The 17,743-nt window shown below is 34.7% G+C and overlaps 1 protein-coding gene across 3 annotated transcripts in view; it reads right to left on the bottom strand.

The window, feature by feature from the left end:
• The window catches only part of LOC118275583 (hemicentin-2), a 305,982-nt gene that overhangs the window by 190,813 nt on the left and 97,426 nt on the right, over positions 1-17,743 (bottom strand). For all 3 annotated transcript variants that reach the window (XM_035593592.2, XM_035593593.2, XM_050695473.1), the window contains exon 2: positions 10,194-10,390. In XM_035593592.2, coding sequence (XP_035449485.1) covers positions 10,194-10,272 — 79 coding nt within the window. In that variant the 5' untranslated portion in view covers positions 10,273-10,390. The remainder of the gene's footprint in view (positions 1-10,193; positions 10,391-17,743) is intronic.

Here is a 17,743-nt window from a genome sequence, read left to right as displayed (position 1 = left end):
GTCTTGATTTTGTTTAATCATATTGTAATAATATCCTTAAAGACTACATTATTAAAGTAATCTCTGTAATAATTGTATTATGAAATAGTACACGTGTCTAATTCAATAATAGTACTGTTGTTGAACATGTCCTATATATTTCTTTTATGTACTATACATGAAAAGATTTCTCGTTCTCAATAGACTAGACTCCTTTTTACCTAAGTAATAATAAGGGAATTATAACAGAAGTTCTCCATTTGAACCCAATCTAGGTTATATCAAAATCATAGAAGTATATTGGGTGCTTAAGCAGACTAACCACTTTTAGTGGCGAGAACCGACCATTTAGTTGCTGTTTGTGATAAGGGTTTGGTCAAAATGGAATATCAAAGTTTCCATTTTGTAGCTTTTTAAAAAAAAATATAATGCAAACAATACCCTTAGTACGAGTTTCCTTTACGTTTAAAGTAATCGAAACGAGAACGCGTTCGTTCTGCGCTGATTGGTTGGTTCATTTGAGCTGGCCAATCATTGGTTTTCGTTCAATATAATGCAAACTCGTACTAAGGGTACTGATCAGAAAGGCCGAATAATACTCGTACCAACAATGTGAAGTCGAGTTGCTTCTTACTGCTACACTCAGAGACATTTAATGATTACTTAAACTATTCCTTAGTAAAGATTTTGTATCGAAAACAATTGCTAAGGACTGGGATAAGTAACCATTAAATGACTCTGAGTGTACAGTAAAAGCAATAATAATTACTATTCTATCGCACGTACTATCGATTTAGTTGCCAAATTCCTAATATTTGTTGCGCACCTACAACCACATAATTTCTTTTTATTATTTCTCTTATTACCTCTGTATTGAATACCAATACATTGGTTCCTTTTCATCCCGAATGCTTTTGTCCGTCGTTGTTCATTATTCCTCGACGGTTTTCTATCAAATACACTTTTTGTTGAGAATATTACGGTGTTGTTTGTTCGTATTAAAAATATGATTTGATTCGCTTTTTGTTTTGTAATTCGGTTTGAGATTGATTAGGTAGTAAGTGACTATGTTGATAATAACAGTCAATATACTACTACAATAACAGTTACAACTAAACTAGAAAACTTAAAAACTAAAAAATAAAAGAAAACTTAAAATTATTTACTATTTACAAAGCATCAAATTCAAGGGAAAAGTGCCCAGAAGTCTGGCAACATTGCCACGTTGCATGTTGATTGATTGTCGCTAATTTACTGATAATTGTCATGCTATACATGAGGTAGAGATAATGTAAGACTACTAATGTTTAAATACTACGTATATGTAGTTTTTTTTGTATACCACTACGGTGGCAAGAAAGCACACGGCCCACCTGATGGTAGGTAGTTACCGTGACCTATGAACGCTTGCAACACTTAGGGCATTAGACACGCTCTGTCGACCCTTAAGAAATCTATTTACTACCTTCTTGAAGAACAGGAAAACCTCGGCAGTTAGTCCATTCGTTATTTATTATGATCTCGGTATGTTTCTTTCTAGAAGCTCAACCAACAATTCAAAACGGTATTCTAATAGATAAATTAATTACTGAACAGAACAAGCCTGAGCGAAAATTATAAAAACCCGCAGCGCACCGTCCTCAAATTTCTCTCCATTGAGAATTTACCAGTAAAAACAAAAGTAGAACCGAATAACCTAACGCAGTTATTTAACAATTTTCTTTTAAACTTTTTTAGTGAATTACGGCACCATGACAATAGTACAGTCAGCGGCGATAATTACGCCTGTCTCGGCGAGCACTCCGCCAAACTTTGCCACTTTTGACGAGTTTTTTTTTTATCTTTTTTTTTCACTTAACGCGACCCACGGAAATGCTCAAGTTTCTTATGGACGAGCCAAAAGATAACTTTAGTTAACTTGTATTGCGGGTATTTGAGACAGTACTGGAGTACTTAGAGAGTATTTGTGTGATTGTGGTAAGTAGTTTTGTCTGTGCTAGAGCCATCAAACTACCACAAATTGGGCCCAATAGGGTGATGCCGACCCGGAGCTGCGGACTGCTTAGCGGGTTACCGGGGCTCCGGCTTGAAAAGTCATTGTAAGATTATTCACCCTCAAAAAGCGGAGGCTGAAGGCTGCGTTTAGATAGTCGACAATAAGTAGCACAATTTTTAGTATATTTTTCTATTACTGGCTGAATAAGTTTTTGAATATCTCTTCCTTTAATAATAATACTCTGTTCACAAATATATTTATTTTACACACACAAATAGTAAAAGCTAGACGCCGTACGTAGTCTACGCCTAAAACCCTTTTACGGTACATTGCGACCTAACTTCTTGTGACTTGTAAATGAAGTCCATTACCTCTCTTGTATGCTGATGAACGACGTCCGACTAACGTGTCTTGTCAGTGTAAAACCAACTACTTAAAAGTTACGAGTACGACGGCGGCCATATTGCTAATGCGGCGCGCGAAATAAAGGGCGGAACTGACAAACTGTTAACAAAACATGCGCATATTAAGGCGATGACGACTCGAATGCAGTATTGAGTCAAGTAAATGTTCTTTGCTTAGAAATTATAAGACTATTTGCGGCTTTCTACGCTTTATTCAAAAGTCAACTTTAAAACAATTACATTAAAGTTTATATTTATTTGTTGCTATTAAACTTGTAGCCTGACTAGTTTTGCTCAACTCAGCTCACGGCTAAACTACATTTCGATAAGCGATAGCGAATGTCAAGGCGCACTTGTCTTGGCCTAGTTATTGATAAGTCAATTCAAAGCACTTACTTTTAATGAAAATTAAATTGTCTGTCTTACGGTTACTGTGTCAAGATGAGGACACGTTCTAAAGTGTGGACGCGTGTAAAGATCAAGAGACTATTTATTATATTATATACATCACTATCATCACGCTGAAACTACTGAACGGATTTTTGATAAAATTTGGTATACAGACTGCATATGAACTGGCGTGATGATAGTATACTTTTCATCTCACGGGAACGCGGACGAAGGCACTGGCAGTTGCTAGTATTTAAGGCAAAATGTATTCAATTTAACCATTAGGTAAATGTTATATAACCATCTATGTTCCTGAATTTTATTTCTTTAAAAAACCTTGTCACACACTAAGATTTTCACATTTTTGTATCATGGGTGCATTTACAAACATTCATTTTCGCCCACACAATTTTGAATTCCAATAATAGGAAGCAGCTGCTAATTCAAACTTGTACCAATCCTTTTTCCATTCCATGAGATTGGCATTTCTTAGAGGACGCAATTTTGTGTGTACATGTGTGTCAGTAGACCCCACAAACTTGAGGTTGGGCTTCTATTAACACCATACACAATCACATATCCCGTCAAATTGCGTCCTATAAAAAATGTAATACTTAGTCCTTAAATTGTAACATCAATGGACTATAAAGTGGTCCTGAAAGCTTTAAAACGCTGTTTTGTGTGTTATCACCTTAATGTGAGTTGAGAAATAATTTGGTTCTTGCCGCGAAGACCGTTACCGTCAATGTGGTCAAGTCACCGCAAATATCTCTACTGATGATCTGCCCTTACATTAAAATAAATCAATAAGTTATAAATATTAACATCAAGCAATTCTACATACATTTTCTCCACATAAAAAGCACCAAAAATAAAAATAAAAATCTACCTTCTAAATCCACACACATTGTGTTTCCCACGAGACTAATTAAAACAGCCTAAATTAGAAATTAATTCCAAAGCCCAAATAATTATTTGGAACAGCGATAAATGGTAATCGGTGAGTTATTATCGTGAAATCATTACTTCAACTGTAATGATACTGGAAACCTGAAAATTTTGGCTTATTCATTACCTATGTAGGTACCATTTAGTTAATGGAAACTTACTAGTAATTAGAAATAAATATATTGGAAAGTTTATTTGCTAATCGATGGTACCTAAAATATTGGTTTAAAAGTATTTTAGATTGTGACAGTGGTGTTACAAGTGTTCATGGACTACGGTGCATGTTTGCAATCAGACTTTTAGTTTTTTACAACACACACGCAGACATGTCAAGTATGTGTATAAAGACCATAAAGTAAACTTCACCATAAAAACTACAGACTTTGGACTCTTAGACTACTACTATACAACCAGAATCTTATTCCTTTAAAAATGTATTTCCACCGTTGTAGATCTATGTGTTCATAAAGTCGGTGTACAATTAAGGACAGATTCGCCTGATCATTTTAAAATTGTATTCACGGCGAGAAGTGGGGACTTCATTCGTCAATTCAAGGTCATAGGGCGTGGCTAAAGAGTGAATCTTATCAGATGCCAGCAAACATTAACTAAGTGGTGGTCAGGCGCATGTGACCACCATTGTACATTATAGACACTACAGACCAACTAAAAAAATTAACACAAATTATCTTCTGCATGACAATCACACTATTCACAATAAACATCCACGTATGAACAAAATATAGTTCAAAATATTTATTTGTACTACAAATTGTGGTTCAGTCGACAAAGCTTTGAAACCACTAACAGGAGTCGCTTTTAATTAAAAAACATATCGCACGCACACATACATAATACATATGTATATACATATCAAGTTGTAACAACTTTCATACATATAACTCGGGAATATGAAAGTTGAATTCTGTAGTAGTCAATTGTTTGAAATTTTTGATTGAAAAACAATCGATTTGATGTTTTCGCTGTTAATTTGTTCGATTTGTTCGCTGATAGAGTTGTATGTTAACGTGATTGTTGGGGAAGGGGTTTTGGGTTCGATTTCCGGAAACATAAAAATATTCTTGTTTTTCAGCTCTTGGGCTCGTATGTTAGTTAATATATTATTGAACCTTTCTTAGTGATAACAAAACAATAATAAAAAATATTACTAGATGAATGTTGTCGTTTACAATTTTTCCCCTGGACCCCAAAGAGTCCTGCTGACCCCAAAATGAACGTCATACAAATAACAGTACAGTTATTAATGTGGGCAACTGAGCGTGTTGCCGTGTCGCATTGCGGTTATGTGAAATTCCCACTTTTGTACGGATTACATTTTTTTTTTATCCGGGCTCCCAAATCGTTGTCCCGTGTTTAAGGCATTTTTTGTGGCTGACTGTACTTATATTTTTTTAGTTGCAGTTCATTTTATTTTAAGTGTATATTTCAGAGTATTTATTTTCAATTTGTAATATTTATAAAATAAAAGAAGTATAAAACTAAAATGAACACAAAGATATTCATCAAGCTATGTTTCCAGCTTTCAATAAATCATTTCACAGAAAGAAAAATATTTTCTATATTGTTTTGTGATGACACAAAAACATGTAACGTCCATTCGTTTCTAGTTGAAAAACAACAAACGCTCACAAAACCAATTAAAATAAATGGTCAATGCACAACTCAATACAAAGGCGAGAATTTTATCACGCAAATATAAATAAAGCGCTTCATCGCTAGATAAGAAGGGATGAGCGCGGAACATCACAACCCCAAGGGGTGCAGGCGAAGGAATCAGCGGTAATAGTTGTATGCAAAGCAGCGCTGGAAACGCTGTTCGGTGACACGACACTCGTGAGACCAACAAGCGTTTTAAAGCGGTCTTTTTTTAAATTCGGAAGAGAACATTTTTAAATCGAAACGGTTACGTTCGATGGCCGTTGAATAATTTTTGAATTTGCGTTCTATGAAGATCTCTTGGTTGAGTGTCGGTTTTAGTGCAAGGCAAATAAAAAAATGAAACGCAGGAAAACACTTAAAATTCTCCCAAATAAAATGTAGGTCACAAAGTTCATGGACCAAAATGGGCTAGAGTTTTGAACAGCTGTCATTGAGAAAAACCTTCTATGAAGTTCACAGTAATAATTTTATAATAATCTTTAATTCAATTTTGATTTCATTCGGGAGTGTAAATATAAATAATATTAAATAAAATAAAAACAGTTTTGTAATTATTATTGTTAATATTGGTGACACTGCCATGACAACAGTTTTGTGACAGTTCAAGCGTACGTATTCATATTGTCGAATATTATTTCGATTTTGGCTATTTTTGAAACTGTGCTATTCAAAATGGATTCTGGTGATTTTCTATCCGATGACCACCAGCTCACTCTTGGACTCAGTTTTCTCGCTTCAAACGTTAACCCTGGCAACAAGCCGCTTTACATGAATACGACCCCGTAAACTTGGACTTTCCGATTTTGTTAGTGACAACTATATATTGTGTCAATTGTGGAAACTTTGAAATCACTCACAATTTAAGACAAATGTTCAATCTTGTGATAAGTGCAGCGATGTTATACTGCAATGGATCAATAACCACAAGTGGTAAGTCATTAAGTAATAAGTGTTGGTTGTTGTACTCAAATCATGTCTGTGATATGGTATTTTCAAGTTGGGCAAGGCATGAAAATGTAACTCCACCAGCTCAGTTTTAGAAAATGTTTTGTTAACATTATGAAAATGAACTATTCATTTTCACAAATAAACGATTTAAGTTAAAGTGTTGAAGTTTTTTCATATATTATGTTTAATTATTGCTTTGATACAAAGATTCTTATCTATACGTGAAACTTTGTACTGTAAGCCGCCGTAAAGTAAGGAAATAGTTTAATATTTTCGATGTTCATGTTGGGAAACCCAAACGCCATAGCAAAATGGTTGATGTCCTTTGAAAAGATAAATAAATATAAAATCACAGTCAATAAAGTTAACGAATACCTCCTGTGAAATATTTTTGGGTTATCTATCTAAGTACCAGTTACTTTTTTGCACTATTCTTTTACAGTCTAGCTGCCAATTTGAATAATCGATCTCAATTAAATCAAAAACTCGTTTTACTCACATACATAAGAGAAAAGCTCTACTGGTTTCGAATCACAGAGGGACCCTTCAACATGAGCAGCGTACGCAGACGAGGCAACGTCGCACAGCGTACGTCAGTCGTCAGTGCGACGCCTGTGCGACGTCGCCGCGTCTCAAGAGTTATTGAAATTTTGAAAAACGTAGAAGGAGTAACAATTATTGAAATTGGCAGCAGAAGGAGTAAGAAGTTGAAAGAAGTTTTTTGTTTCGAAGACTATTTTCACAAACAGCTTTTTCGAAATTGTAGTTTTCTCGATTCACATTTTGACCTCAACATTTACTAGATACATTTTCTTATTGCCAAGTTTATTACTTAGTTAGTTACAACAATATTTCATTTTACTATAACATAATATAACCAAGAAACTTTGCAAAGCCTCCCTAATTTAATTACAAAATTTCAATGTTTGATAATATATGTAATATATCAAAATATGTTGGACAATAACCAAACTAAAATAATATTTCATTCATATGTTTGAAGCTTGTTGTACTCAAATTATTGTTTTAGTATTTTCAGCCATTGTTTTGGTAAAATGTAATATTCTGTGTTATATGTTAGAAATAGACAACAACATGTTAAAATATACTTTAATTATAGGCCTGTTAGTTATAATTTCATATGATATGACATTATCAGATGCATCAACAAGAAGGTTGAAGGTGCCTTTCCACCAGAGATGTGCTATGTAGCTATGCTACGGAAATGTAATAGCTTAGCTGTAAAACTATGTGATCGTTTCCACTGATACTAAGCTATGCAGCTGTGCGAGTAAGATGTGCAAGGAAAATGCGCAGCTCTACATTATCGAGAGTTGGGAAATCGATATAAAAAATCAAAAATCACAAATCATTCGGTATAAAAAAACATAATTATCAATAAATTTGATGAATGGAAGTCATCCACAGCAATATAGCATAGCACATCCCTGGTGGAAAAGCACCCTTATTATTGTATCATAATTATATTTATATTAATTTGTTCATTCATACATCTAATCAATACTCCTCTTATACTCCCCTAAGGTAACCTCAACCTTCTTTTTAAAGTTATTGATAAAACGAAACTTACTATTTTAAAGTGCAAAAAAAGCATTTCAATTCGCTCCGAAACTAGCCTTAAGCACTCTAAAACTTTAAAACATTTTAACGTATAAAATGAAAAGTGCAAAAATGTGCAAATGTTATACTCATTACAAAGTACCTACTTCCTTTATGTAGAACTTTGGATAAAAGCCAAAAATGAAAGCAGTTTTTAAATATAATAGCAATTATGAATAAAAGGTTTTAGCAGTAAAAAGAAGTATATTGTCTTTCTACTCAGGGCCAGAAGCCAGCTCCTCAAGCTACACACAATGTGTCAATCGATTTTTACTATAATACAAAACAATTAAAGTTCAAACTCCATTAAAAATTTAAACAGTTTAGGGTAACATGATGTGCCGTTTTCACCTGAGCCAGCTCATCAAGTTACCCACAATGTGTCAATAGATTTTATACTATATAACAATATAATTAAAGTTCAATTTCTATTAAAAAATTTAACAGTTTAGGGTAACATCATGTGCAGTTTCTACCTGAATACAAGTTTGAATGGTACCTCACAGAGTTGGGTGTCAAAAAGTTAGTTCCCACGTAGTTTTTACTGTCAAACTAAAAGCAGTTTGGAATTAAAAAGTTTAGCCAACGTCATAGCACGACTCTTGTTCCTCGAACACGTAAAACAAATGCATTTATTTTTGTCATATAAGATAACAATGCTTAGGTAAAACGAATCAAAGTTTAAGAGTGAGAGCAAATACGTAATTTCTACGTATAAAACGTACCTAGAAGTGACGTCACGCTATTATCAAATCAATATATCTTCGAAAGTATTTGTTTCCGTAAGTAAATAAAAAATACGTGTCTAATATTTTAAAATAATCTACAATACGGACATTAAAATAAAAATTAGTCATCTATCCTATTGTCTAGTTAAAGCGTCTGAATTTTACTTCTCTACTCACTTGTATCAAGCTAGATTGATACACCTATCGTTTTTATTTTCACACATTTACAAAAGCGTTCGTTTCAAGCAACAAGAACACGAACTTTATCGAGAAACTATAAAACAAAAACCTTTTCATTTTGCAGACGACCATAACGCTTCGAGACGTAAACTTTGCAAATCTAAGACCTGAATTAAAGAGCTCTCAACGAAGCAAGATTTTATAGGGAACAGGGTAGAAAATTCACAACAACACCGTTCTATACAAAAATCAACTCTATATAAAAGTCAGAGAGTTAATTTTCGATTGGTGTAAGCTTTGGGGGTATGTGTGTGAAATGGTCTACAAAACATTGGTTCTGTATGTCTGTTTATCGTTGGGACCATTAAGTGGGTGATGTGAATGACGTCCGTAGCAGGTTTTTGTCTAAGGTCCTTGCCGTTGACAGGCAACAGTTTACGCTGTTGTACATCTGATTGCTATTAGAAGCGACGGGTTTATCTCTGCAATTGATTTGAATGATAGCCTTGTCAATAAAGCTCTTGTTTTATCGTTGGAAACGTATTTAGTTGGATTTTGTTGCTTGTTGTACTGGGAGGTAGCTTTATACCTTTTTAAAAGGGATGGTAATGAGATGAATGTTAACACTCTTGTCTTGTATTTGTTACTGGTAATTATGTAAATAAGAAGTTCCGATAGTAAAGTGTAACACGACTAATCACAATTTATTGATATTAATCGATGAAAAGAGTAACATCCATAAACATTTAAATTGTTATTAATCCATCTCACATGATTGACAGAAGGCTGCGAGACGTTTACCACATTGGTTGCACTTATGACTGTGGGCCCCGAACGTGTCTTGAAATTAGTCGAGTAACCTCAAAAAATATTCAGGCCGCAGTTTGGGAATGGAACAATCTGCCGGCCTCTCTTTTTCCTGAGAAATACAACCTGGGTCTTTTCAAGATCAGAGTAAATAGGTACTTTCTAAGTCTGATCCATCTTCGGCCCCTATCTTCGTTTCGCCGTCCTGGCAGTAAGCGGGTTGGTAGCCAAACGCAGACTTATCAACGTTAAAAAAAATGTTTTCTTTTTTTTCTTTTTAAAAACTTTGCCCCACACTAGGATTTTCTCATTGTTGCACATTGTCATGTGCATTTCACATACACATGACACCCAGACTCGAAACAACAATTTGTGGATCACACAAAGAGTTGCTACGAGCGGGAATCGAACCTGCTACACATTTCGCGGCAGCCCAGCCACTGCGCCAACCGTGCAGTCGAAGACTTTTGATTTGTTGATTGATAATAATGATTATATTTAAAGGAAACTTACCATTTTTAGCCGCCATAGCCATGAGAGTGGCGCCGAGAGCAGCCGCCGTGACCAGCAACCGACACAGCGCCGGCAGCATGGTGGACACTATCACATCAGCTCATCACATCACTATCACACACAATCGACATCATTTGACTAACGATTTACGAACTTATCAACAACAATTTACGAGTCGATTTTGATTGGTACAACATCTGAAACAAAAGAAAGGTTTTGTTAGTTTTGTGATTTTGTTTTAATAAGTAAGTTATATTTTAATTAATAAGTTGTGTTGGTATTGATATGTTGAAACAATAACATGAAAGCTTATATTTAGTACAATATGATTAAAAAAATTGATTAAGTTTACGTTCTACTAAATAAATAAAATCTAAATACTGTCTACTTTTCTTAACTTAACCAGATAGTGACAGATATAATGATAATATTTTAAGTCAAAAGCCAAAATTGAGTGTTACATAAATATATTGTTGTATTTATGTATGTCCTTAAATCATCGGGCATAGGAATTAACAAGAACACAATGACATTATAATCAAGTAAACCACTGTAAGATAAAGCATTAATCCAGCTTTCTAGATCCCTTCTAGGTCAAACCATAATCCGTTAGGGCACGTGTAAAAGTCTGTACCTATTTATAAAATGTAGAATATAAATTAATTCATTGACGACGGCGACACGTGTCGCGTCCAATCAATGCGCAAGGCCTTTAATAATTAATAAAATGTATAATTCTGAGTCAATGAGGTTTTATACATAAAATGGAGGCCTTTTCATTACTGATAAAGGTTATATTTTTTTTTATTTGTAGGTTTAGTATATGAACGTAGTTTAATCTTTAAATTGGTTTATGAAACAGATTTATAGAATCACCACACATTTTGGAATTAAGATCTTAGTAGCACTTTTTAGCTTAACTACTGGGCCGATGTCGCTCATTTTTACATTACACTAACAAACCCGGTAAACTCCGTTTCGCCACCAACGATTGTCCATGTTTTCCTGCTTTTCTCTTGAATTTTCCCTGAATTTTCCCTGAGCCCGAAATCTTTCCAACGAATGCAAAACCGTGGAAATCGGTTCGTGCTTTCTGGAGTTATAGCGTTAAAAAGGAAAACCCGAATTATTTTTATATTATAGATCACGGTACATTGTTAGTACAGACGACATAAACTATGTATGATAAAAAAATCATATAGCATAGCTTTTGCCAGTTTAAGTCAGTTATGACATCTTCGTAGCATAACTACATATCAAATCTCTGGTGGAAAAGCACACTAACAAATCAAAAACAACTACTAACTTCCATAGTTTAAAATCTGCCATTAATCTAACACTGCGAAGGTGTAATTTGTAATTAGCACTTACTTGTAAATAATTCAATTTGACAAATTGTAATTAAATAAATCGCTAACAGCCGCCCATTCATCTGAACTTTTGACACCCGATACCTAATTTGTTAGCCATGTAATTACAAATCAGCCACGTTTTCAATTAGTATTGCTTTCCAATCTGTTTTGATATGGAATGGTATGGAGTATTTGTTTTTGGAGAATTACACGTGGTTGTTGAAATAAGAAGAATTGAAAACGTTAAAAAAAACTATAATTGATAAAAATAAGTTTTATGTTATACGGAGTTTTATTTATCAGATTGATCGGACATCAGAAAGGGGGATAAATGCCAATTACTCAATTTGACCCCATCAAATAAACAGGTCCAGCTAAATAAAACTCAAGAAATGCTTGAATGCAATGCAATGAATGCATTCAAGAAAAAAAGGGCTTCTCAGAACACAACGATTACAATAAGTTTAACAACTCCTACCAGCTACTAATAAGCTATGGGAAAGGGATCTTCTACATAAAATTATCCAGTTCATGTCTAACAGGTTCTTTGGGAGCAATGATCGTTCAGCCCACCAGATCGTTGTCGAATGCGTAGTTCCTTAGTCGGTTCTTATAACATCCACGAGAAAAGTAGGAATGACAAATTCTGTTCTGCCAGCATTATATGGCTCACCTACTAAACATCACAACATAGTGACCATCTAATTCCACTAATGGACACTCCATTCCACACATACTCACACACTCACACACAAAACCGTCAGCACTTGCAAATAATGATTATGATTTACATCAGTTATCAGCACCCAGTACCGTATAGAAATCATCAGCGCCATCTGCTATCGGAAATAGGCTTAAATAGATTGCCAGCATTAATTATTATGAAGAGTGTTGCCATAAATACGAGACTAAATACAATTTGTGGCCGTTTATATTGTTATTAGCGTATAACTAAATGTTTTAGCCCAATGGCTTATTAATTACATTCGGGCAATGGACTGTGTATTGTTGTTATAAAGTGGATCCTTGTTTTATGTTGGTTGATGACGTCATCATATGAGACTATCAGAAACAATTATGTATTCGATTGATTTTCGACTTTCTTACCAAATGATAAAGGTGAAAATTCATTGTGTTAGTATAGTTTTTTTGTATTTTACTGTTGGTGAGTATGTGGATATATATTTAACCGTCTTCAAAATAAAGAACGTTCTCATTTTGACCTGTATATTATAATATAATAAATATTTATGTTTGTGCGCAATCATCTCGCGTTTGGCAGTAAGATGTGTTACAAAGATGCGTCGCCGCAAAGTAGCTGCACGAGGAAGAAGTGCAGCATGAGTATGCGATGTATCGAAAGTAGGGAAGCCATCCATAGCACGCATCTTTCCATATAAAAACATAGCTAAGCTGAATACGTTTCCACCAATGCTAATATATTTGTACCAAATAATATGATTAGTGGAAGCCAAACGTATACACAGAAACATAGCATAGCACATCTCTTGTGGAAAAGCACCCTAACAGTTTGACTAAAATCGGTGTGCTTCAGAAATGGTAGGCTCAAAACGTCCAAACACGCATTTCACACTCAATAATGACATTTTGGGCTTAGAAAGAGATAGAAACAGTGTCACCGTTCTAACACCAGTCCACCCCCCTCCTAATTAATGGTGAATACACAATACAAAATTTATTTGCCAACTTGACACGCGGCAAAAGCTAACACAATGAGGCTTGTCGGCGTCATGGCCGAAAATTCGTATTTCAATTTTCGAACGGCCCTGGTCAGGGTTAGCAGATTTCATTCATTCGTTCATTCATTCATAAATAAATAAAACAAGATTAATTTCTTTTTTTATAATAATTAATAACCTCTTTTTTATTTTTATTTTTATTTTATCCTTCATTTGTTTTTTAGTGTTCGGTTTTTAAATTTATGAATACGTGGATTTGTTCAGTCAGTGGAATTGTGTATTTTAAAGGAGTAATTAATTTTATTAAATGCCTATTTATTAAAATCAATACACTATCAGACCTAAATGTATTTCTTTTTAAGGGGGAAAATCATTCAATGACTTCTCCCGCCTTGGGCGAGGCGAGAGGGAGTGTTAGACTCTTACTGACTAAAAACTACCCCGTTCTTACTTCTGCCCTTACAACCTATATGTCTACCGAATGAATTCTTGTTACGCAAAACATACTTATTTACTAAGAGAAATTCCTAATCCTGAATACAATATGCCTAATTAATTCTATTCTATGTACTTACTAAAATAATTAAGGTTTAAGTTAATTATACCTTTGCTTTCAACGTGTCTTGAAATTTTCCACGCTCTACTTCTAGCTTAGTAACAAGCTACTTAGTTTACAATTAGATATCTAACATATTTAAATGTGGGAGACCTATGCTTTGGCACGAATGGGCCGGCTCGACCGGAGTGATACCACAGCCTCACCAAAAATCGACGTGAAGCAACGTTTGTGTGACGCAACGAAGTTACCGGAGGCCTAATTCCCCCTTTCCCAATTTTCAAACCCCCAGAAGGCCGGCAACGCACTTGTAACGCCTCCGGTATTTCAAGTTTCCATGGGCGACGGCGATTGCTTACCATCATGTGATACGTCTGCTCGTTTACCGGTACCCCTGCTCGTGTTCCATAAAAAAAAGAATTTACAAATCTAACTAGGAAAATATAAGCGTGACTTTATGAAACGATTATGTCTTACTGGGACTTTTTGACCTAAACTGGGGTTACATAAAGCATTACCTAACTGCATCCTAATATGCTGCATGACAACATACTAGGGGTGATACAGTTTGTTGGATCAAACTTAATTTAATAAATAATTTATTCAGATAACTAAGATCTGAGAGTACGGATAGAGTAGCAGCGCGACAATCACCGCGTCGTGTGTCGCGGAATGCTGCTCATGAATATGAGCCTCTAGTATAGCTTGAAACTAGTCGAGTTCCTCGTCAAACAGTTACGTGATTAATCCGATAACATTATAACTAATAACTAAAAATGTTCATATTTTTGGTGACTTCAAAAGAACATTGTATATTGACTGTTTTTGCACAAAATTCTCCAATAGACCACCAGCGACGATTAAATTGCACAAAATAAACTATGATTTTACAATACACAAAATATTTACTGAATACATTTTAAATCAAAACTAAAAAACATAAACTATACATACCTATATAACATACGTAAGTATGTACTAATTACTTATATAAAAATTAAAAATCATCAACTTGAGAAAATTCTTGTTGAAATATTCTACTACGAATCAACGCAGTAACTAGTATTAATTGGTTAGGCATCGATTTCCCGTTTATTAGTGAGAATATATTAGATATCAGCTACGGAATGTAGTTATATATATCCGTCCACGTCGGATGACCGTTAATTTTAACAAGTGGCAACCCTACGTACGTGCAGCGTTCGCCGCGTCAAATGAAATGCGGTTCGTGCTAGAATTCCAGTTTCAAAATTTGAACCTCGAATTGTAGGTGCTCTGCTATTGGCTTGCTAATTTGTTTTGCGTTGCGATGATATTCTAAATTTAAATATATGTGTGTGTTGTTTTTTTGTTTTATCGTCTCTGGCCAGTTGCTATTTGAAATGTTTTTGCCTATTCCATATTTTTTGACGCTAACCTAAAAAAATGATGACAAATATTATGTTTTAACATTTTTTTGTAAACATTTTTATTGCGCTATTGAATCACTATTAGGTACTGCTAATATTTTTATTAATTTTTATTACCAACAATTCCTTATTTGAACTGAGTAATTTTTGTAATTTGTTTGTGTAACTGAGTAATGTAAAAACTTTACTCAGTTCAAATATCGGTTTGTTTCACAACGTATTTTTCCGAAATTGTATAACAATTCCTAATACAATTTTTCCAAAACTAAAATTCTCAAATATGAATTAATTCTCTATAAACATGCAAATACAAACTCCTTTGGGAGCGAACCGAAAGCCGAGCCATTCCGTGCAGTCAACTTGGAATATTAAACAGATTAATGCGTACCCAACCACAAAAAGCGAGTAAATTACCGACTAATCTATCAAAACTAACCCAAAACTTCGAAGCCGAAGATAAAACGATTTTATATAGTCGCAAATTAAATTAAAATTTCTACCCGATTACATAGTAAAGTTTTCAAAAGTGCTGCAGTTTCATACAAGTTTAATCCAGTCTAATAGCCCGGTCCAATGCAGATGTTCTTTGTAAAATGCGAGGTGAACGAACTTTGGATGCGATGTATGAAAAACCAGACTGATAGCCTTATTGGTTTTGTGGTTCTATGTAAAACTTAATGCTAATCAACAGGTTTGTATATAGAAATACGTAGTTGAGTAGACAAAAAGACACACTTATAAAATAATCTGTATTTTTTTATTTGGATGTTAAGTTTGACCTTCAATCATGCTGAAACTGAAAGGATTTTAATGGAATTTGGTAGACAGAGAGGGTTGAACTGACTTGGGTGATAAGATACTTTTCATCTCTCAGAAACACCTGAAAAGCCACTGGCAGATGCTAGTTCGTAAAAAAATAACTAAAACAATTGCGTACTAGCTTTCTGAAACAAAGTTTTTTAGAAGCTGTGGACAATTTACAAGCTTATTATTTTGATGATGATTTGAAGTGTATTTTTAATTATAACCTTACTAGCTTCTATTAGCGTCTTCGCCCGCATTCCCGCATAAAAAGTATCCTATCACCCAAGTCAGCTCACTCTGTCTGTATACTACATTTCATCAAAGTCCGTTAAGTAGTTTCAGTGTGATTGACGGACAAACATTCAAACAAACAAACTCTCACACTTATGATACTAGCGTGATCTAAAGCTGCTGATCTTACACACCTTGCATAGTTATAAGGGTGTATAAAACAACTACATTTACGATTTGTGTGTGAAGGAGTCAACGTTTAACGAAAACAGCTTGCTCGTATTTTACCGTTTACGAAGGAAAAATTGAAAGAACAATTTGGAAAATTCAATTTAAAATTTTCACTAACTTTTAGGCTACAAAACTCTGGTTTGTTTTTAGGTTGCGTGTTTCTTGTTTTATAATCTGTATTCACAGTGATTTTAAGACATTATAACACAAAATACTGAAATGAAGTTAATTTTATATCAATAACAGCGCGACAGTTGCCGCGTCGTATATCGCGGAATGATGCTCACGAATAAGAGCCTCTAGCATGGCTTGAACTAGTTGAGTTTCTCGTCAAACAATTACGTGAGTAAGCTGAAAATATAATAATTAATTTACTGAAATTAACATATAATGCGCAAATTATTACTAGACATTAACAAAGATTAATATTTAACTCTAACATTCCATAAGAAACTAAATGGTGGGGTATCCCACCAAATAATAATAATAAAAAGCCAATCCATTGACCCAATACAAAGCCAGACAGACCCATAGAACAAACAAAGTCAATAGCTTGACCCATTCCATCAAACACTACCTCCAAAAACCATTGTATTTGTTTTACATCCCCACTTCCCCCTTTTAATGGGGTGTCATAACTACTGAACTGCGTTAATGAATCATCCCAAAGGTCGGGTTTTATGGGGCACTAAATTATGTCCGTCGTTAGGCCATAACTCAGTGGCTACCGGCTATAGGCTAGTTTAGAGCCTTTTAAAGGTTAATTGCTGGTACGAGAATATGTGAAATGAAAAATTGGTCCGCCATTGTTCTTCGGAACAAAGATGGCGATTCACCTGGTACAGTGTAGTGAATCTGGTGTCTCTTGAGCCAAAAGGAGGGTTATTTTTTTACATTAATAACTGCCTCGTTGGACGGGTAGTCGCAAGTGTGTCGGGCAAGGGGTCTCGGGTTCGATTCCCGGGTCGGGGGAAATATTACTGGGCTTTTTCGAATTTTTTAAAGAATTTCTCAGTTGTAGCACGGAGTCTGATTTTTTTAAGTACCTTGCCCCACTCTAGGATTTTTTCCTGTGTCGTTTTGTGCGTTTACAAACATACAAGTTCACATACACATGACACCCAGACCCGAAACAACAATTTGTAGATCGCACACAGACTTGCTCCGGGAATCGCATCAGCTACACGTTACGTGGCAGCCAGTTGCCCAGCCACCGGACTAACCGTGCAGTCTAAATTTGCTCTACTAGTTGTATGATACTTTCTTA

This window comes from Spodoptera frugiperda, chromosome 8, assembly GCF_023101765.2.
Source record: "Spodoptera frugiperda isolate SF20-4 chromosome 8, AGI-APGP_CSIRO_Sfru_2.0, whole genome shotgun sequence".
In the NCBI taxonomy this organism is placed as follows: domain Eukaryota; kingdom Metazoa; phylum Arthropoda; class Insecta; order Lepidoptera; family Noctuidae; genus Spodoptera; species Spodoptera frugiperda.
This window is presented reverse-complemented; position numbering and strand designations above follow the sequence as displayed.